General features: G+C 46.0%; 3 protein-coding genes across 18 annotated transcripts in view; 1 reads left to right on the forward strand and 2 right to left on the reverse strand.

The window, feature by feature from the left end:
• Positions 1 to 1,655: 1,655 nt before the first annotated feature.
• On the reverse strand, positions 1,656 to 12,912 carry C22H3orf86 (chromosome 22 C3orf86 homolog). Of its 4 annotated transcripts, none has more exons than XM_059880021.1 (3): positions 6,293 to 12,912; positions 5,415 to 5,548; positions 1,656 to 2,357 (listed from the first exon to the last, which is right to left on the reverse strand). In XM_059880021.1, exon 1 carries the CDS (start codon positions 9,526 to 9,528, stop codon positions 9,193 to 9,195), a length of 336 nt encoding a protein of 111 aa, XP_059736004.1. In that variant the 5' UTR covers positions 9,529 to 12,912; the 3' UTR covers positions 1,656 to 2,357; positions 5,415 to 5,548; positions 6,293 to 9,192. The 4 variants fall into 4 exon arrangements, with proteins under 4 accessions (XP_059736004.1, NP_001419127.1, XP_024839109.1 ...); NM_001432198.1 differs by having other exon boundaries at positions 6,413 to 6,449; XM_024983341.2 differs by having other exon boundaries at positions 6,293 to 6,418.
• Positions 3,527 to 7,734, forward strand: LOC112443513 (MAPK-interacting and spindle-stabilizing protein-like). 2 transcript variants are annotated; one of them, XR_009492345.1, is made up of 3 exons: positions 3,527 to 3,978; positions 5,834 to 6,001; positions 7,126 to 7,734. XR_009492345.1 is itself a non-coding variant. In XM_059880020.1 (2 exons), the coding sequence occupies exons 1-2, from the start codon at positions 5,924 to 5,926 to the stop codon at positions 7,708 to 7,710; spliced, it is 663 nt and encodes a 220-aa protein (XP_059736003.1). In that variant the 5' UTR covers positions 5,743 to 5,923; the 3' UTR covers positions 7,711 to 7,734. The 2 variants fall into 2 exon arrangements, 1 of the variants encoding a protein (XP_059736003.1); XM_059880020.1 differs by lacking the exon at positions 3,527 to 3,978 and having other exon boundaries at positions 5,743 to 6,001.
• Positions 12,913 to 13,016: 104 nt separating the features above from the next.
• Positions 13,017 to 18,860, reverse strand: part of ZNF445 (zinc finger protein 445) — a 59,740-nt gene continuing 53,896 nt past the window's right edge. For 11 of the 12 annotated variants that reach the window (XM_005222534.5, XM_024982943.2, XM_059879815.1 and 8 more), the window contains one exon: positions 13,017 to 18,636. In XM_005222534.5, the coding sequence (XP_005222591.1) occupies positions 16,466 to 18,636 (2,171 nt within the window). In that variant the 3' untranslated portion in view covers positions 13,017 to 16,465. The remainder of the gene's footprint in view (positions 18,637 to 18,860) is intronic. The other variant, NM_001205819.3, reaches the window with a different exon arrangement.

Below are 18,860 nucleotides of genomic sequence, written 5' to 3' on the forward strand. Positions count from 1 at the left end.
AAGGAATTAAGAAAAGCCATCAGTAGAAATGCAGATCACTGTAACAAGGAAATAGAAACTAGAAGCCCCTACCTTCACAGCTCTGTGATCCTCATTCCACTCTGACTTGAGAACCACCCACAAATCTTTTTTTTTTTTTTTTTTGGTCATGTTGCTGAATCTTAGTTCCCTGACCAGGGATGGAACCTGTACCCCCTGCTGAGGAAGTGAGGAGTCCTAACCACTGGACCACCAGTGAACTGCTCCACCCACAGATCTCTATTTTTCCTTCCCCCATTTCATGTCCCACACGTGCACACACACACACTAGCCCATAGTGCAGACCTTGGGTGAAGTATGTGGTCTTGTTAATTGTAGGGCCCTTGCTTGAAGAGGTGTGGGGATAACGGTTACACTCACTGCTGGCTAACTTTCCAGATTAGACACCCTATGGACAGTCAGACCAACCTGGACAGGAAATTTCTGCCAAGCTTTTGTCACATGAACACGGTCAGCAGAAGAGGCCCTGCTAGGTCATGAAGCAAAAGACCAAGCCATGCTATATGCTCCAAGGGCTCTGGGTGGTTTGTCCACAGGATGAATAATAGTCACTGTTCCCCTGGGGACTCTGCTGGTATAGACAGAGCCTGGTCCCTGTCCCAGGCTGAGCTTGAACCTCTCTGGGCATCCCTGGGACACTTGCTGGGACTCTTGAGGGCTAGATAGAGTGAGGCTAAGAAGCTCCTGCAAAGTCAGGACTAGGGGCCTGGCCACAACTCTGCCTGAAAGGCCAGCACCCCTAACCATGACAACGAGGTCTTTGTCAAGGCCATCCATCAGGGATCCTGGAGAGTGTACACTGGTCATCCCCCCCAACCCTGTGGAGCTCATGGCCCCTGCCCTCTGCCACACTCAGCCATGCCCTTGGCATCAGCTGACCCCACCTGAGACCTGACCTCCAGGCCTTGTGTCCTGGGGCCTCACCCAGTCCTGGTTTCTGGGGACACAGTCACAGACTGTGCAGTTGAGCAGACGTGCAGACAGGCTGGCTCACTCCCACATCACACGGAAGGGAAACTGAGGGCAAGAGAGGTGGGGTCCTGGCAGTATCAGAGGGTCATTGGCCAGAGGATCGAGTCTGGATCCCAGGCCTTTCTTCTCCAGCCCAGAGAACTGGGGTTTCCTGGGGTCCTCAGGCTGGGACAAGGTGTTTCAGAGCCTCCACTTACCACCTCCTGCCCAGCATGATCATGTCAGTAAGCAGGAGTCACTCCACTCCTGCGAGGGCCCGGAGGCTGCCCATTGTCCCACCAGAGCATCGCCCAGCCCCTATTCCAACTGGGGAGGCTCTTTGCCCAAAGTCTCCCTGGCCCCAGGCTGCCCCCCACCACCCAGATCCAGTTCTAACTCCTTTCTGATCAGAGCCCAGGCTGGTCCTCAATGCAGCCCCAAAGCCCCAGTGGCCCTAGATCGTGCCCAAAGACACCAGGCCTTCGAGTCCCACTCAGCCCGGCTTGTTCCTATCTCAGCCAAGGCGGGGATCCTTCAGGCTCTGACTGGGAACTAGGCATATTACTCTGCAGCTGAGAGTAGAACCAAATTCTTGAATCCCAGAGTTAAAAATACCAAGATGTCTTGAGAGGTAAAGGAAGTTCTTAAAAAAAAAAAAAAAAGTGTTAAAATCGAAGTTAAATTTATATGGGGTTTGAAAGCACTGGGCATATTCTTATAAGAACTCTGCCAAGGGTCCTTAGCGCTTCTAGGGGAGGCAGGCCGGTCTTTTATGGCGTGAAGGAGTACTGGTGCCAGGCGACAATAGAAGCAAGGTGCTTAGAGGGCGTGGTCAGGCGTATTTGCTCAGGCTCAAAAGGAAAATCGGTTATTCCCAGTAAGGATGTTTTTCAGCTTGCAGGTGAAGCCCCAGGGGGTTGAAGGGCTGGGAGGAAAGGCAGAGGTTTGCGGCAGAAGGGCTGGCCCAAGGGGGCTGAACGGTGGCCGAGCGCCTCCTGGCGGTAAGATGGTGACAGGAACTGCAGAGAACGGCGAGGCGCTCAGGGCTCCATCTTTGGCCAGGAGATAGGGCGGCGGAGCTGGGAAGGAGTTTCGGGAGCCAACGTCTTTCAGTGCAGCTTTAGGAGGGGGTGGAGGGGCGGCCTTCTGCGCAAGTGTGCCGGCCGCGCCCTGGGTGCTGGGAGGAGCACCCTGCACGGTCCCGCGCTGAGATCTGGGTCCCTCTCCTGGCTTCTGGAGAGGAGCTGGCGACGTTGCGGGTGCGTCTGTCTTCTGCTGAGGGTAGGTGATTTCTCCAGTTACCTCGTTTATCCAGAAAAATGTATCTAGAGTTTTCTTCCCGTGTCCAAATTGACTCTTTGACATAGCTACAAAGGAGAAAATGGAGACAACACGGGAGCGTCCTCAGTCTTCCATACCGAGGACGGAGGGCTCCACCTACAGCATCAAAGGGAACCATCAGCCACTGGGCTTCTATAAACCACCTGTGCTAGCCCTCTGTCATCCAATATGCTCCAGAAATCTTTCCAGGACCAAGAATAGACCTACCTGTCGGCTCCAATGAATTCTAGGACCTTTTTTTTTTTTTTTTTGGTAGTACCCGTGGGTCTTATGGGATCTTAATCCCCAGACCAAGGATTGAACTCCTGCCTAGCAATGAAAGCACAGAGCCCTAACCACTGGACCACAAGGACTTTTCTAGGTTCTTTTGTTTCTTAATTAGCTTTTCAAATTTTAAAATTTTAATGAAGTATACTAAAAAGTATACTTTGGGGGCTTTCCTGGTCCAGTGGTTAAGAACCCGCCTGCCAATTCAGGGGACACCGGTTCAATCCTTGGTCCTGGAAGATCCCATATGCTGCGGGGCAACTAAACCTGCAAGCCACAACTACTGAGCTTGTGCTCTGCACCAAGAGAAGTCACGGCAATGAGAAACCCGTGCACTGCAGTGAAGAGTAAACCCCAGTCACCACAACCAGAGAAAGCCCACAGCAAGGAAGACCCAGTGCAGTCAAAAAGAAATATGTAAAAATAAATCTTTTTTAAAAAAAAGTATACTTTACATCTTTATCTAGTTCAGATATACTTGTGTGTGTATATGTTTGTGTGAATGCATGCATGTGTTTGTGTGTGAATGAATAGTAACAGTTTCATAATGTCAATGGTTATGTGCCATGGTCTCTGATATTTTCTATGCAATTGGGTTCCCCCATAATCTTTAAGAAAATGCTCGTTGCCATTCCTGAAACTTATTTTATAAAGGAAGCAACAATGATTAAAGAATGATAGCTTCAAAAATGCTGTCTTAGATTAACAAGAGAATGGAGAATGCTGGACCTTCTACAAAAGAAAAAAAAAAAATTACTCTTACAAATTTTACAAATACATGACCATGTGTAGTCAGTGGAAAAGCCCCCTAAAGATGTCCTTGCCCTAATCACCGGAACCTGTGATTATGTTTTATTATATGGCCAAGGTAACTTTGCAGATGTAATTAAAATTATGGGCCTAAATCTAGGGCATACTATCCTGTATCACCTGGGTGCCCCAGCCTAATCACTTGGGCTCTGAAAAATAGAGAACTTTTTCTCACTGGGGTCAGAGAGAGAGAACAGAAGAAGCAGAAGACAGACTAAGTATGAGAAGGGTTCTACTGCCATTGCTGGCTTGATGATGGCAGGGGCCAAGTGAAGACCATGAGAAGGAAATCAACTCTGTCAACAAAATGAATGAGCCTAGAAGTAGATTTCCTTCAGTCTCCAGGTAAGAGCCAAGGACAACAAAACCTTGATGGCAGTCTTGTGAGACCCTAAGCAGAGGAACAAGCAACACTTGCCAGTCTCAGGCTCTGTGAGATAGTAAATGGCTCTTGTCCAAGCAGCTACATTTGTGGTCATTTGTTACTGCAGCAACAAACTCACCATGGGAACACTCTTCCAGGAACACTGCAAGAGAGAGGCTTCCCAGCTGGTTCTTTCTGAGCTCAGGGTAAGCCTGCCTTGGTGCCGGCCTCTTGGCCAGTCTGGGGACTCCTCTCACTTTCCTTGTCAGTATTGATCATTGCTTTACTTTCGTTGGAATGGACAGGGACTGCCACCCCTGAGAAACATCAAGTTACACTACTGAGAACGTCAACGAGCTTTCAAGATCCTGACGCCTACATCCTGTATGATGCTCTGATTCACCCTCAGGCAGAGAGGGTTTCTCCACCTTCCCCAGTGGTCCACAAGGCCATGGAGAAGTCAGCATACTGGGCAGGATTCCCAGAACCAGGGTCGCTTGTAGCAAGGGCACACTGTGGGTTGAATAGGTAGGGGCTGGCCAGGAACTAGGGGACTAAAGGCTGTGAACGATTTGAAGCTCACCTGTCAGAAGGTGCTGGAGGGAGTCATCTATGGAAGGAGCTTCAGAAAGAAAGGGCCATAGAAGACTGGGGGCTCCTAGCAACCTGATTATTGTGTAAAGTGCTTCCCATCCTATCCCAGTCCAGATTCTACCTAGTAACCTCAACTCTTTCCAGCAAAGCCATACACACACCTCACCCCTTCTCCGGTCCCCTCTGTCATAGCACCTGGAATCCCAACCTAGAGGTGTCCCTGACAGCTGCCCTTCCCTTTCCCATAGTTGCCAACTTGTGCCAGCTCCACTGCATGGCTCCTCAAAGCAGCATCTGTTTTCTCTAGGATATAAGCCTATAGACAAGGGGCATGTCCTCCCCTGGCAGGGTTAGTTCGTGTTTAGTGTAGTGGATGCCAGGCTAGAGATTTCTCACAGATCTACTCCCTACTCAGCTGGGTGTGGCTCACCCCTGGACCCAAACTCTCTCCGTGGCCTCAGCTCCCTGAGAACTAGACCTGTTCCCCATGGTGTCTTGTTTGCCAGAGCAACACATCATTTTGTTCCAAGCAGGACACATCGCTTCCTTCCTTTCCATACATCAGGCATTAATAAGTGCTGGCTTTAAATATCTTTTGGCTAAATATAATTTTCAAGGACCAGGGACTTCCTGGCAGTCCAGTGGTTAAGACACTGAGCTCCCAATATCGGGGCATGGGTTTGATCCCTGGTCAGGAAACGAAGATCCCACATACCCTATGAAGGAGAAAAAAAAAATTTCAAGGACCAAATTATGTCAGAATCACTCTTTTTTGTATATGTGCATGTCTAAACTTTTCCTCTTTCCTTACAGAGAAGAATAATTAGCTGTCTGTCTAAAGTCAATTCCCTCTTATTTTTTCCTGTCACATTTTATCTCTTTTCCCTCTCCTGAATATGTGAAGGATTCACTCATCAAAAAAACACATTTGGATGTCTTATATATATATATTCTATGAACATTTAGGTTGGATGAAGCCAAAATTGTCTAAGAAAAAGGAAAGAAATGTTACTAAAGTATTTCTACTTATAAACATTAGAAAGTATACTTGGGAGTTTCCGGGCTGGTGGACACGTAGAAATGCTGGCACATTGGTCACTCAGACGGGACATGGATGCTACCCTGTGAGCCTCTTCCATCTGGCTGTTCCTGGGTTATATCCTTCTATAATAAACCAGTAATCTAGGGGGGGAAAAAAGTATATTTACCTAATAGCCTTTGTAACTATTATGAGATAATAAGAATTTAAAAGAAAATCTATTTAAAAGAAAAATAATTTAAAATCAGTTTAAAAGAAAATCTGGTATGATTCAGTCTTCATTAATTTATCATTTAAAAACATGTTAACACAATATTTTGGTTTGTCTAAGACCAAAAGTAAATTTCTCATGATTCAAACTTCCTATATTTCTCATTCTGGTTTCATTAGTTAAATCTGTATCCATTATATTCCATTCTATAACTTAGTGGAAAGTAGGCTTCATCCAATCCATTGAAGACCTGAAGGAAAAAAAAAAGCTCTCATGACTGTCTTCAGCCTGTAATATCAGTCTTCTCATGCCTTTGACCTCCGACTTAGACTGGAAGTGCAGTACCAGCTCTCCTGAGTCTGGACTTCTCAGCCTTCATAATAATGTAAGCCAATTCCTTATAATAACACACACACTCTCTCTCTCTACATACACACACACACGTACACACATATGTTGGCTCCATTTATCTGGACAACCCTAATAGAGTCTTTTTAAATGACTACATTAGTAGAGGTTCCTTTTTTGTCACCAAACTATTCTGCTCCCAGTCCTTTCAGCATACACTTAAATCCTGTTGTTAGCAATTCCCTTGCATAGATCTACTTTTCTTTTTTTTCAAAAAGACATCTTTACAAAATGTTCATGTTTTTAAAGATTGCAGAAATAAATTCACCCTTAAAAATAAAGACCGCTCCTCAAAATTAAATTTCCCAGAAATTAAAGTTCACAGGACTAAAACAATTGCCCTTGCCCAGGCACATTAAGCGGCAAAAGCAGAGAGGTACATATTTACACTGGTCGCAAAGGTGCTTTCCTCCACAAATTGCCTTGGAGGGTCCATGGTGACAGCACAGGACGAGCGCTGTGACTGGCTGAAGACCTTGATGTCATAAAGGCCAGCTGCCGGCGCCAGAGAATAAAAGGAGATGGCCGTGGGGCAGGGAGGGGATGACCAGACTTCAGCCACTCCTCTTCCTGGTCCTTTCCTTGGAAGTCCTCCTTCCCTCAGACCCACTGAACATGGCCTTGGAACCCACGTAGCATTCCAGTCCCAGGCCCGAAGTCTTCTCACTGCCCCTCAATCATACCCACCTTTTTCACCCAGCATCTAACAGCTGAATAGCTGCTCAGATCTTGAAACATACTCCAACCTAGAAGGTAAGGGCTTTCAGATTTCACCAGGAAGGATGGTCACTTCATACCTCCTAAAAGAAATAGAACTTACAAATGCATAGGAAACAGCCTTTGGCAAACAAGGGTGTCAGTTATTTAGACCAGGAGTGGAGACACATTGGACTGAAGGTCTGATCAAACCTAAAAATGAATTTTGGACAGTTTAGGAGACCTCTCATTTCTGGAAAAGCTTCTGAAAAGCTGTACCCCCACAGGGTACGGGGTTAGTTCACTGAAGCCCAGGGACCATGGGGTTCCTTGCTGTGTGAGGGGTGGATGCCTCCATTGCCCACTGATGGAGAACTCACTAAGGTTTTCTCTCCCCTCCTGTAGATGTCTAGAAGTCAGGTGGGGTCAAAGAACAGGCCTCTACCCACATTTATGTGGGTAAATGAAGTCACAGCACAAGTCACCTACCCCACGTGGAAGACAGATCCGCCAGCACTGTCTCCTGCTTGTCTGCTGAACCTGGCATGTGAACCCCCATCTGGATGTGGGGCTGGGGATGTGGTTCCCCCCTGTCCCAGAGGCCCACCTATTGTCCCTACACAGACATGGGGTCCAGTAGCATCCCCCGCTTCTGCCTCTCCAAGAAAAAGTGGCCCAAAGAGCCCTGGCTACTCTCCAGGTGCTGACCAGGTGCCTGCTACTCTCAACAGACCTGCATCGCTGCCAGATACAGGCCCTCCTCCACTTTGCAGGCCATCCATACCACCCCCTCAGCCACTGCCCGCTACGTTCCCCTCCCCACAAGGCACTGTCCCAGCGCAGGGGCTTTCCTACTTTCATGATTTGTCCCTGAAGCTGACATCCTTCAGCCCCGAGAAAGTCATCTTCCAGGTGGTTAGCCTTACTCACAGGATGCTCCACAGGATCCTCAGAGGCCTCCAGCCGGACACTAATCATGACCTGGTTTGATCTTTAAAATTTCTCAAAATCTAATTTTGAAGGCTTTCTTCAATTCTTTTTATCATTTTATATACATATAATTATTTTAGATAATTAAAAAAATAATGTCCAGTGTGTTAGTCTTTGGCTACTACGTGTTTCCTGTTTCCAAAAAATATATGATTATTCAGAAAATGATGAGGGTATACACTGAAAAAAGGCTGGGACCTAGAGTCTTTCACTTCAGTAGTCCTATAAAGAGATAAGCCTTCTACCATTGAAAATGAAAGGAATCCAAACCATAGGGAACATTTAGTGGCCTCTGCCACACCAATCGGAGAAGGCGATGGCACCCTACTCCAGTCTTCTTGCCTGGAAAATCCCATGGACGGAGGAGCCTAGTAGGCTGCAGTCCATGGGGTCGTGAAAAGTCAGATTGAGTGACTTCACTTTCACTTTTCACTTTCATGCATTGGAGAAGGAAATGGCAACCCACTCCAGTGTTCTTGCTTGGAGAATCCCAGGGATGGGGGAGCCTGGTGGGCTGCCGTCTGTAGGGTCGCACAGAGTCGGACATGACTGAAGCAACTTAGCAGCAGCAGCAGCAGCCATACCAGTTGCATATGGAATCTTTCAGAGAGTTTGAGACAGAAACACAAGGAAGAAGAAACAACAGAAATATAAAGCAACCAAAAAACAAAAGATAAAACGGCAGTCATAAGTCTTCATATATCAGTAACTACCCTAAATTTTAGGTGAATTAAATTCACCAACCAAAGGCTAGATGGATTAAAACACAAGATCCCATTATATGGTGCTCCCAAGAAACTCAGCTCTAGAGACAAATGCTGAAAAATGTAGTGTGAAAATTTTAAGAAATACACAGCCACATCTTGATGGTCAGAAATGAGTACCTGCAGGGACCCTTTCAAAGTTTTTATCCAAACTGCCTCTCCCAACTTTACATCTTAAATTAACATCATGCCCTTGTCTATGAAACAAAACCAAGCAAAACAAAATCCCTAGAAACCCCCTGTCCCTTTCTAAATTAGTGACTGCATGGGTTTTATTAATTTGTGGGAAAAGTTGTAGTGATCCTTCTGGTAAACAGCAGGTGGGCAACAAACAGAAACACCTCTTCTCATAGTCCACTAGACCATAAGCAGGTTAGATGAACCTGCCAGCCTCTTGGTATCGGTACAGTAAGAGAATCTGGGCCCTGGTGTGGTACAAGGGAGACTCCCTATTGCCAACAGAAGCACTTGCCACATGAAATTCAGGCTCACAAAAAACCTCCTGAGCTATCTGTGACCCAAATTTTAGTTGTTTTTCCACTTCACTTTCTAGGATTGAAACACAAAGGAACCAGTGTTCAGAGCAAAGAAACACAGGCCTCAGACTTGCTGCCATCCTTAATTTCCTCATTCATCAGCTTTCCTTGAAAGACCCAAATCCCCATTCCTCTTTTTAAATCGATTCCTGCCCTCACCCCTGATGGCCACTAGCAGACAGCTATTTCCCAATGGATGAGAGAGATTCCTTCATCTTCCTGGTCATGGTTGGGATGAGGTTCACATGATCATCCACACACTTGGTCGCGCAGGTCTCCAGCCGCCGCTTCACCTGAAGCTCCTCACTCCCCACATCTATTGAATCTTTGGCTTTGTCACTGCAGTATGTAGTGCACCAGGCCAGGCGGTCCTGGAACTTCTCCAACTCACTGGTCACCAGGGCCTGGGCTTGAGCCAGAGATGCATGGCAGTGCTCAATGCACTGGTGCACTTGCTGCATGGACGCCTGGCTGTCTTTGCAACAGCCAGCGCTGCACCGGAGCATGAGGCCCTGCATCTTCCAGATATTTTCCCTCTCCAGACTCTACACCATGGAGTCCACTGCCTCCTGCACTCGGAGCTGCTGCAGCTCCACCATGGCGACCCGCGCGATTCCTGGCTGTGCCAGCGCCCATGTGGACTCACACAGACTAGACTTTCTGCTTATATATAACTTCTATTTCTTTTTTTCTCACGTGACTTTTTAATTGGAGGCTAATTACAATATTGTGGTGGTTTTTGCCATATGTTCACATGAATCAGCCTTAAGACACAAAAGTTCCTGCTTATGTTCACATTAGACTGCACCTTGACAGAATAAGCTTCTCAGCTGTGGATCTGATGATAGAACATTTAAATGTATATAATTAATTGTAAATGGACCAAGAAGGAAAACCTGTGGATTTTCCCAACAACTTTATACTTCTACATGAATAAGATTCATGTGTCCAACTATTATGTGGAAATGTCTGCGTGACTCTAAAAGCACGTTTCTCTTGGATTGCTGATGTCAGTACTTAGTATTGTTCTATATACGTATTGCCTCCTTGGACTGACTCTCACCAAGGGAGAATCTTCCATGGCCATTTTAAATAAGCCACAATGATGTATCTGAAGGCAGTCTGTTTCCTGCTCTCATTCAAATCTTAAGTTGCAGAGGGAAAACATCCATACTTAGACCAATTTTTTCTACCTCTATTCAATATATTTATCAGATTCTTTAATTCACACCAATAGGAACCATCTATTGAAACCACATTAATATCCTATGAATCTTAACCCGTACACCTGAGATGTACACGTTCTCCTTGCCTTTAATAGTGATTTAATAGTGAAAGATCTGATACAGATTTAATAGTGAAAGGCATGAACTGATGTGCTCCCAGGTCATTTGGGCAACAAAGATAGCTCAATCATGAATGTAAATGGAAGCATCCTTGCCTTTTCGCGTTTTTAATTGGTTCTAGGACTCCACTGTCTGGTTTCCCCTGTGCTCTGTTGGGGTCTTATCCAGGTCACTGCTCCATTTGAGGCAAATCTGGATTCCGTGCTGTGTTTTGTTAAAGTCACTGCTGCTGCTGCTGCTGCTGCTGCTAAGTCGATTCAGTCATGTCCAACTCTGTGTGACCCCATAGATGGAAGCCCACCAGGCTCCCCCGTCCCTGGGATTCTCCAGGCAAGAACACTGGAGTGGGCTGCCATTTCCTTCTCCAATGCATGAAAGTGAAAAGTGAAAGGGAAGTCACTCAGTCGTGTCCGACTCCTAGCGACCCCATGGACTGCAGCCCACCAGGCTCTGCCGTCCATGGGATTTTCCAGGCAAGAGTACTGGAGTGGGGTGCCAATGCCTTCTCCGGTTAAAGTCACAGATTTCCCTTATTAAATTTATTAATTGATTGAACCTTGTAAAATAAATGTTCATGAAGAGGAATACTCTTAACTGTGTTCTTAATTTTGAGAAACTCTTCCTGAGACTTTCATTGAGTTCATTACAGCAAGATAAGGTCAGTCAACAGCTATTACGTCAATGGGTAAAACCAACTGATGACATAATTCACACCTTTAAGTGACCAACTGTCTACAATTTAACACAAAATTTCCTCAATAAGTATTATCAGCCTCAAAATTTTAAGTCAAATATCCTAGGAATTTTAAAAATACTTCAGCAAAGTTGCATCATTTATTAGCTTATTATCTTTCTGCTTCAAACCTGCCCTTCTAGAGATGCTCTGTGATGACGGGATTGGAATTCTGCAATCCTCGTCTCTGCCTTGCCTGCTGGTTTCATTAGGTTCTGCAATCAATGAGTACGAGAGAGAAGCTTCAATACTGGAGGATGTGATGACTCATTTTGTGTGCCAGCTCGTCTGGGCCACAAACATTAGGTCAGATATTACTCTGTAAGGGTGTTTTTTTGGATGCGATTAACACTTAAATTGGTGGGCTGTGTGAGTAAAGCAGATTACTGTCCATAATGTGGACAGGCCTGTTCTGATCAGTTGAATGCTGGAATAAAACAAAGACTGGCCTTCCCAGGCAACCAAAAATACTCTAGCAGACTGTCTACCGACTTCACCCGCAACATCAGCTCTTTCAGGTTCTACTGCAAACAGCCTTTGGGCGGAACTGGAATATGGGCTCTCCTGGATCTCCAACCTGCTGGCCCACTCAGCGAATTTTGGACCACATGAGCCAATTTTATTCTATTTATATACACACACACACACATATCCTATTGATTCTGATCCTCTGGTGAATCCTAACATAGGAAGAAGAGGAGACTTGTTCCTTCTTGCTTTTGATGGGCACTGCTTTCTGTTCCCAATGCTTCTTCCTTCTGCGGCAATTCCTTCTGGTAGTGGCAGTAGAGTCCGGCCCAGCTGTGCTCTCCTTCTCACAGGTCTGAATTCAGTCCCACAGGGGTTCACTTGCAATGTCTACCTAATCTTTTAACAATTCAAACCACTCCTCTTGGTTCCCGCTTTGTAGCTTGCCCTGTAGAGGTGGAATCAATACAATACCACCATCTAAAACTGGTTCAGATGTTGAAACTAATGACATCACAACATATCAATAGGTTATGAAAGTTTATTATTCACACAATGAGGGTCTGTGGTGACAGCAGGACAGGTACCAAAGTCAGGTGGTTTGCCTTGAAAAAAGGAGGGGTGAGTGGCTCTGGTTTTTATTGTGGTTAGGGGTGAGGATTCCAGTACAACTGAAAAGGTCAGGGTTGGCATAAACCTGGTCATCTTGAAAGCTGAGACGGTGTGCTTGGGATTTCTTTTTAGCTTGTCCAGATGCAAGGCAAAATGCGGGCAGAGCTTGAAATCCATCGGTGGTCAAACATCCACAATGAGGCCAGGTTCTCTCAGCTCCTCCAGTCATGGGTGGTAGCTCCTCACAGTCACTACCTCCATGATACCTTAGCTTTCTCTTTTTGCCTTTTTACTTAGATAGATCTAGCGAAATATTCTCTGCAAATTTTTTGTTAAAATAACTGACATGGTTTCTGGCTCCTGACTATAACCTGGCTGATAAAAGGTTCAGCCTCTTTGCTCTTCTTAGCTGGCTTAGCATTAACTTAAAAAGAAGGGTGTTTGGTGTGTAAACCTACTCACTACCCAAAAACAGAGCAATGGATGACGAACCATCTTCCATCCACAGGATCCCAGGCTACAGCTTCTGATATCACTTGTTATTTTTAGGCAAGGAGGAATTAAAGGAGACACAGCGTATAACATCCTTTTAAATTAAACTGCAGGTCTTGAAGATTACATGTCAGTACATGGAGAACATCCCCACTCTTTCTAGCTGCTGCCTGGTTTACCGCTGGGGATGTTCCAGACCTGTCGATCCACTCCTTGACTAGGAGTCACTTGTGCTGCCCTCCATTTCTGTAGGCACGGAACCTGAAGCCTTGAGAGAAGGGATGGCCTGCTCTAGGAAACACCACATAAATGGCAGAGCCAGGATTTCTAAAAAACCATGAAATGGCAGAGCCCATGCTTAAAAATACTTTTATTTTGAGATATCTTAAACACACAGTTAGAAAAGAACCCATCACATATCCCATTAAATCAACATGCGGACCCAACTACATCAACATTTTAAAAGAAAGAAAACACAACTGAAACCTCCATGTACCCTCCCTGCTTCCATCAGCAACTCCTGCTCTGGGAAGGCAGAGCATGGCTTTCACACATCATTCTAACACAGGATTTTACACTCTTCATCTCATATAACTTGAATCACAGGAAATATATTATTGTGTAAAACAGTAACACTGGCTACCTTATGCCAACAATGCTTACATGCCCGCCACTATTCTAAGCAGTTTACATGCATTAGTTCATTAACTGTCCCCCTCCCCCATCACCCGGTGAGGTTGGCACTACTATCTCATTTTACAGAACAAGTGAAACACGAGTAAGTTTAAATAATGTGCCCACAGATACACAGTATGTTTAACTTTACATAAATGGTGTGCAGCTTCTCCAGCTTTCTCTGCATCATTTTTGATTCACCTATGTTGAAAGATGTAACTCTAGTTCTTTCATATTCACTTACCAAAAACAACCTGTTCTTCTGCTGATGGAAATTTAGGCTTCTCCTAATCTTGCTATCTACACAGTACTGCAATGAACAGTCATAGACACATCTCCTTCTTCAAATGGAGTTACTTTAGGGTTTATCCAGGAGTAGAATTCTGGGTGGCAGAATATACACAATTTTACCAGATTTTACATATTGCTTGGCACAGCAGTTGTCACAATTTCCATTCCCACAGCAGTGAGTTCCCATGTACCATACACTTACCCACACAAGGGCTTCTAAAAATTAGCCAACTTCATGAGTATAAGATGATCCACATCAATTTACATTTCCTGCACGTTCTTCTCTACACTCACCTCTGCCTGGACTGACAGGTTCTGTCAGCAAGGGTGAGACCAACCACACTGAACACTTGCCTGAAACATCTCCTGATATCCACCCCTCTGTGGAGTCCCAGCCCATCTGGCTCCCACGAGCCCTAATTTCAGTTCCTCCCAGGGAGTGGGAGAATGCGGGGCAGGTTTGGAAGAAGGGGTATGTTCTCCAGGCCAGGCCAGGTGTGAGGTGAGCACGGATGGCCAAGGCAGTCAACTGGGTCCCCTCTGGCTCGGAGACACCAGTGGCTGGGCTCCCAAGTAGCAGGCGTTCTTGTGGGCAGTCTCCAGTCAACATTTCACTCACAAACACCTTCGAAAAGTTCCAATCCTGACTTAGCTAAAATAATGAATTCAGTTCTACATTCCTTCAAAGAGGCAACTTTGTGCAAAATCTACTCTGCCCGGAAAAAAAACACCCAAACCTGGCTTCTGGAGTACTCAGTCTGGCTACAATAATGGGAATAACTTTTGGAAACCCAGACAACACCCAACAGAGCAATATACAGGCACGAGGAGAGGTGGGACCAGAGGAGAATGCCTAGAGGGACAAGGGTCAGGGAAGGCTGGGACTGAAAGAGTGGAGACCTGGGCCAGATCAGACAGGAGCGTGGCACTCCACGTGAAAGGAACAGCCCGAGTCAGGTCAGCCCAGGGGCGTTCAGGGAAGACTAATGAAGTTAAATTCAACACTGATTACGCCAAAATGTTTAGTAGTTAGCTCCAAGTAGTCAGACTTTTCCTTTTAGTGAATCTGTACATACTAATATTTCTATCATAATCATATACTACTTACATGATTATTTTAAAACTCAGACTGCATCAGTACAATCCCAAAATATTAAAGGTTTATACCTCAGTACAGAGGGATTTCTGTTGACTTTTACTTCACTCTTTACATTTTTAAAAATCTGACTTGAATGTTTAAAAATAAATATTTATCATTTTATAAAAATGGCAGTAGAAACACCCCTACTGGGGCAGGAACTCTATGAAGTACCAGGTGGCACAAGGAGCAGGGGGATGAAAAGATGGACAGAAAAGGGGTATTTCTGTGTCTATAGTGTCAACTGACATGGGACCTACAGCTCAGTGAAGCTCTGGTCTAGAGATGAGACTCCTAACCCAGAATCTTAGTAAGTCAAGCCTCCTTTTCACCAATCCCAAGAGCTGGGTAGCAGAGTCAGCCACTCTAATTTTAGATGCCAATGTTCAGTGATTCACCCAAGATCATCCTGCCAAGAAAAGATATAGCAAGCCAGGAACACACACCTGATGACTCTGAGGCCCTTCCCATGACCTTGGGCCCTCAACACGTGAGACTCTGAGTCTGAACTACATTCTGTAATGGTTCAGATTCAGACCATAATCCTCAACTCAAAACTGTCCAAAAGTTCCCCTCTGAGGAAGCCAAGGCCCAGCAAGGACCCATGATGCTCACCTGGCTTGGCCATCTACCTTTCTGGGCTTCTCGCTTCCAGATGGCTCACTTCACTCTGGTTCAGGGGCCTACGGGCCATTCCCTAAGGAGACTACCTCCTGTGAAGGCTCCTGAGTAGGAACAAGGGACCTACGTGGCTTCCTCCATGATCTCCTTTGGGTCCTTGTTCAAATCTGACCTCCTCAGTTGACACCCTCCCTGACCAGCCTATTTAAAATCCCAATCCACCTTCCAACCCAGCATTCCCTCTCACTCTGCTGATTCATTCCATCCACAACACATATCATCACCCCAAATACTATATATATCTCATTTGCTTATTGTCTGTAAAGATCCAAGATGGCAGAGTTTTTTGCTCCAGTCCCCTGCTGGGTCTATGGCCCACACGACAGGGCCTGGCATATGGAAGATGCCTGATGCATTTATTTAGCAGATGGACTGCTGCTGTCCATTCAGACCTGGGGGATGGAGCTGGCGATGGGAGAGCTTCATTCTCCAGATGATCAAGCCCAGGACCCTGTTCTCCTCCACTTGCAGCTGAGACAAACTGTTATGCCCACAGCAAAGACCCAAAGTCAGCTGTGAAGATTGAAGGCACAGCCGGAACTCCCCTGGAGGTATCTGGAGACACTAGTTCTTGCTGCTGCTGGTGCTTTTTAGGTCAAATGGACTAGACACCATTGTAAGTCACACTCAAAGGCAAACTAAGGCTCCAACTGGGCCCTTCCCAGCAGCCACAGCCTACCATGCCATGGACATTCTGTTGAACCATCACGAAGTACAATGGTCTCTCCCTTCAGAGTTACAGAAGAAAATCTGGCTGGGGGGAAACTCCAGGCCATAGTGTGAAGCCCACTCCAAGGGGCCCAAACCTCCTTCTGGAATGCACTGAGGCTCTTCCCCAGCATCTCATTTTTCAGCAGTAGGATGGAGCTACCCTACATTTTTGAATCCTCAGGATTCTCTGCCACAAGCTTCCAAATAAGGATTGGGCACTCTGTGAAGGTCTGCCCCACATCCCCTACCATCAGGGGTTCTCCAGTAGGATAACCAGGACCCCCTCTCCCCAACTATTAGACCACAAGTTAATCTCTAATATGGTTTTTCATATGCCGAGCCAAGTTTGAAGACCACCTAAAGGTCTTCCCACACACTCTGCATTTGAAGGGCCTCTCCCGAGTATGGAATCTCTTGTGGCTGATGAGTTGTGAGCTCTTGCTAAAAGTTTTCCCACATGTGCTACATTTGTGGCACTTTCCCCGAGTGGGTATGTCCTGGAGTCCAGGGAGTTCAGATCTCTGATTACAAGTTTTCTCATCATCTTCAAGAGGATTCTCCTGACCTGATTTTAATTCATGTAACTTTACCCCTGTCTCCTGGCAGGAAGACAGCCCAGCCACACCATTTTCAGACTGGGCTGCTCTGATGTGTTTTCTCTGATGAATGGAGAGGGTATGTTTTCCAATGAAATCTTTCCCACAGCACTGACATTTAAACGGTCTCTCTTTAGTGTGGATTCTCTGATGATTAACAAGGCGATAATTTCTGTCATAAGATTTCCCACACAGGTTACATTTATAGCGCTTCTCTCCACTGTGTATTCCCTCATGATCTAAAAGACTTCTTTTACGTGTAAAGTTTTTCCCACATTCTTGGCACTGAAAAGGTTTTGCACCAGTGAGGACTTGTGACTGAAGATTTAGAGCATCTTCGCTTTCGGAGTACTCATCCAGTTTTCCCAAAGAGTGAGTCCTCTGATGTCGGGAGAGGTTAGAACTCCATCTGAAAGATTTCCCACACTCTTTGCACTTATAAGGCTTCTCTCTGGTGTGAACTCTCTGATGGATGAGGAGGAACGAATGATTGCGGAAGACTTTGCCACACTGGCTGCATTTGTAGGGCTCCTCTGTGGTGGGACTGGTCTGAGGAACTTGGAACGCTCTATCATGACTAAACGAGGGTGCGTCCTCAGGTTTTCTTTTGGTGGCATGCTGCCTCTTATGAACAATGTAGGCCGACCTGTGAGGAAACTCTTCTGCACATTCGTGGCATCGGTATGGTTTCTCGCCTGTGTGAATTCTCTGATGATTGATGAGAGTCTTCTTTCTAATGAAAGTTTTCCCACACTGCTGACACACAAGAGCTTTTTCCATGGTGGGGGCGCTCTGGGGCTGGCTGGAGTTGGAGGTCTGCCTCAACTCTTCTCTACATTTGTCCAGGTCATAGAACTTCTCTTCCTGGTGCAGTCTCATGTGACGAGTGAAGTTGGACCTCCACCTAAATGTTTTCCTGCATTTGGGACATTTATAGGGTTTCTCCTGGGTGTGAATCCTTTGATGTTCAAGAATGTATGATTTACAGTGGAAGGATTTCCTACACTGGCTGCAGTCAAAGAGTCTCTCCCCACTTTGGTCTCTCAAATGATGATCAAAATCTGAAACACAGGTCAGAGCTTCTTCATCCTGAGTAGATTCAAGATATTTCTGCTTAGCATGGGTTTCCTGGTGCAGGCGGTAGACAGACATGCGACGGAAGGCTTTGTCACATAAACTGCACTTATACGGTTTCAGTCTGGTGTGAATTTTCTCATGTCGCACCCGGTTCGAGCTCCACCTGAAGGCTTTCCCACATGCCCTGCATTTAAAAGGCTTCTCTTGAGTGTGGAGTCTCTGATGACATACAAGGTGGGAGCTACGACTGAAGGTCCTCCCGCAGTCGCTGCACTTATACAGCGTCCCCACCACGTGAAGATTCTGCCCGTGTTGGTGATGGGAACTAAGGCTGAAGTCCTTCCCATGCGCATCCTTGGCCTTGCCTTTCAGTCCAGCATGAATTCTCTGATGTAGGCTGAACCCACCCATCATGCGTCTGAGCCCTTTCCCATACTCCTTATAGTCATAGTGGTAGGAACTTCCCCTGAAGTGTTTGCCATAGCCATGTTTAAGGGACTGCTTTCTTCTGGGTCCTCTTAAATACGTAATATGTCTTAGATGAAGACTATTACTTCTTCCTGAATCTTCGCAGTCTTTCCCTGCCCCATGGCTGGAATTGGTCTCTTCTTTCTTAACTCTCACTTGTGTGGGGTTTCCACATCGTTCCTTTAACCCACTCTTCTGTGCAATGGATTCTCTGAGCCCTGGTCCCTCAGAAACAGTCGCTGCACCATGACATCCTGATGGCATGGCTAAGGTTACTGCTTCTTCCAAAGGTTCAGGTTTTAAGATGAACTTGTCTGTTTTCACATGGAGCTCATCTCCTGACACAAATAAAACATAAGAGAATGTACTATTCTTGGGAGTGCCCTGGTTGCCCAGTGGTTAGAATTCCAGGCTTTCACTGCCATGGCCCACGTTCAATCCCTGGTAAGGGGACTGAGATCCCATAAGCCACTAGGTGTGGTTTAAAAAAAAAGGTGGGGGCGGAGGGGGGGGACTAAAGAATGTTCTCTTTTCCCATACTTGGAAATACAGAAAGCACCAA

Source organism: Bos taurus, chromosome 22 (genome assembly GCF_002263795.3).
Source record: "Bos taurus isolate L1 Dominette 01449 registration number 42190680 breed Hereford chromosome 22, ARS-UCD2.0, whole genome shotgun sequence".
In the NCBI taxonomy this organism is placed as follows: domain Eukaryota; kingdom Metazoa; phylum Chordata; class Mammalia; order Artiodactyla; family Bovidae; genus Bos; species Bos taurus.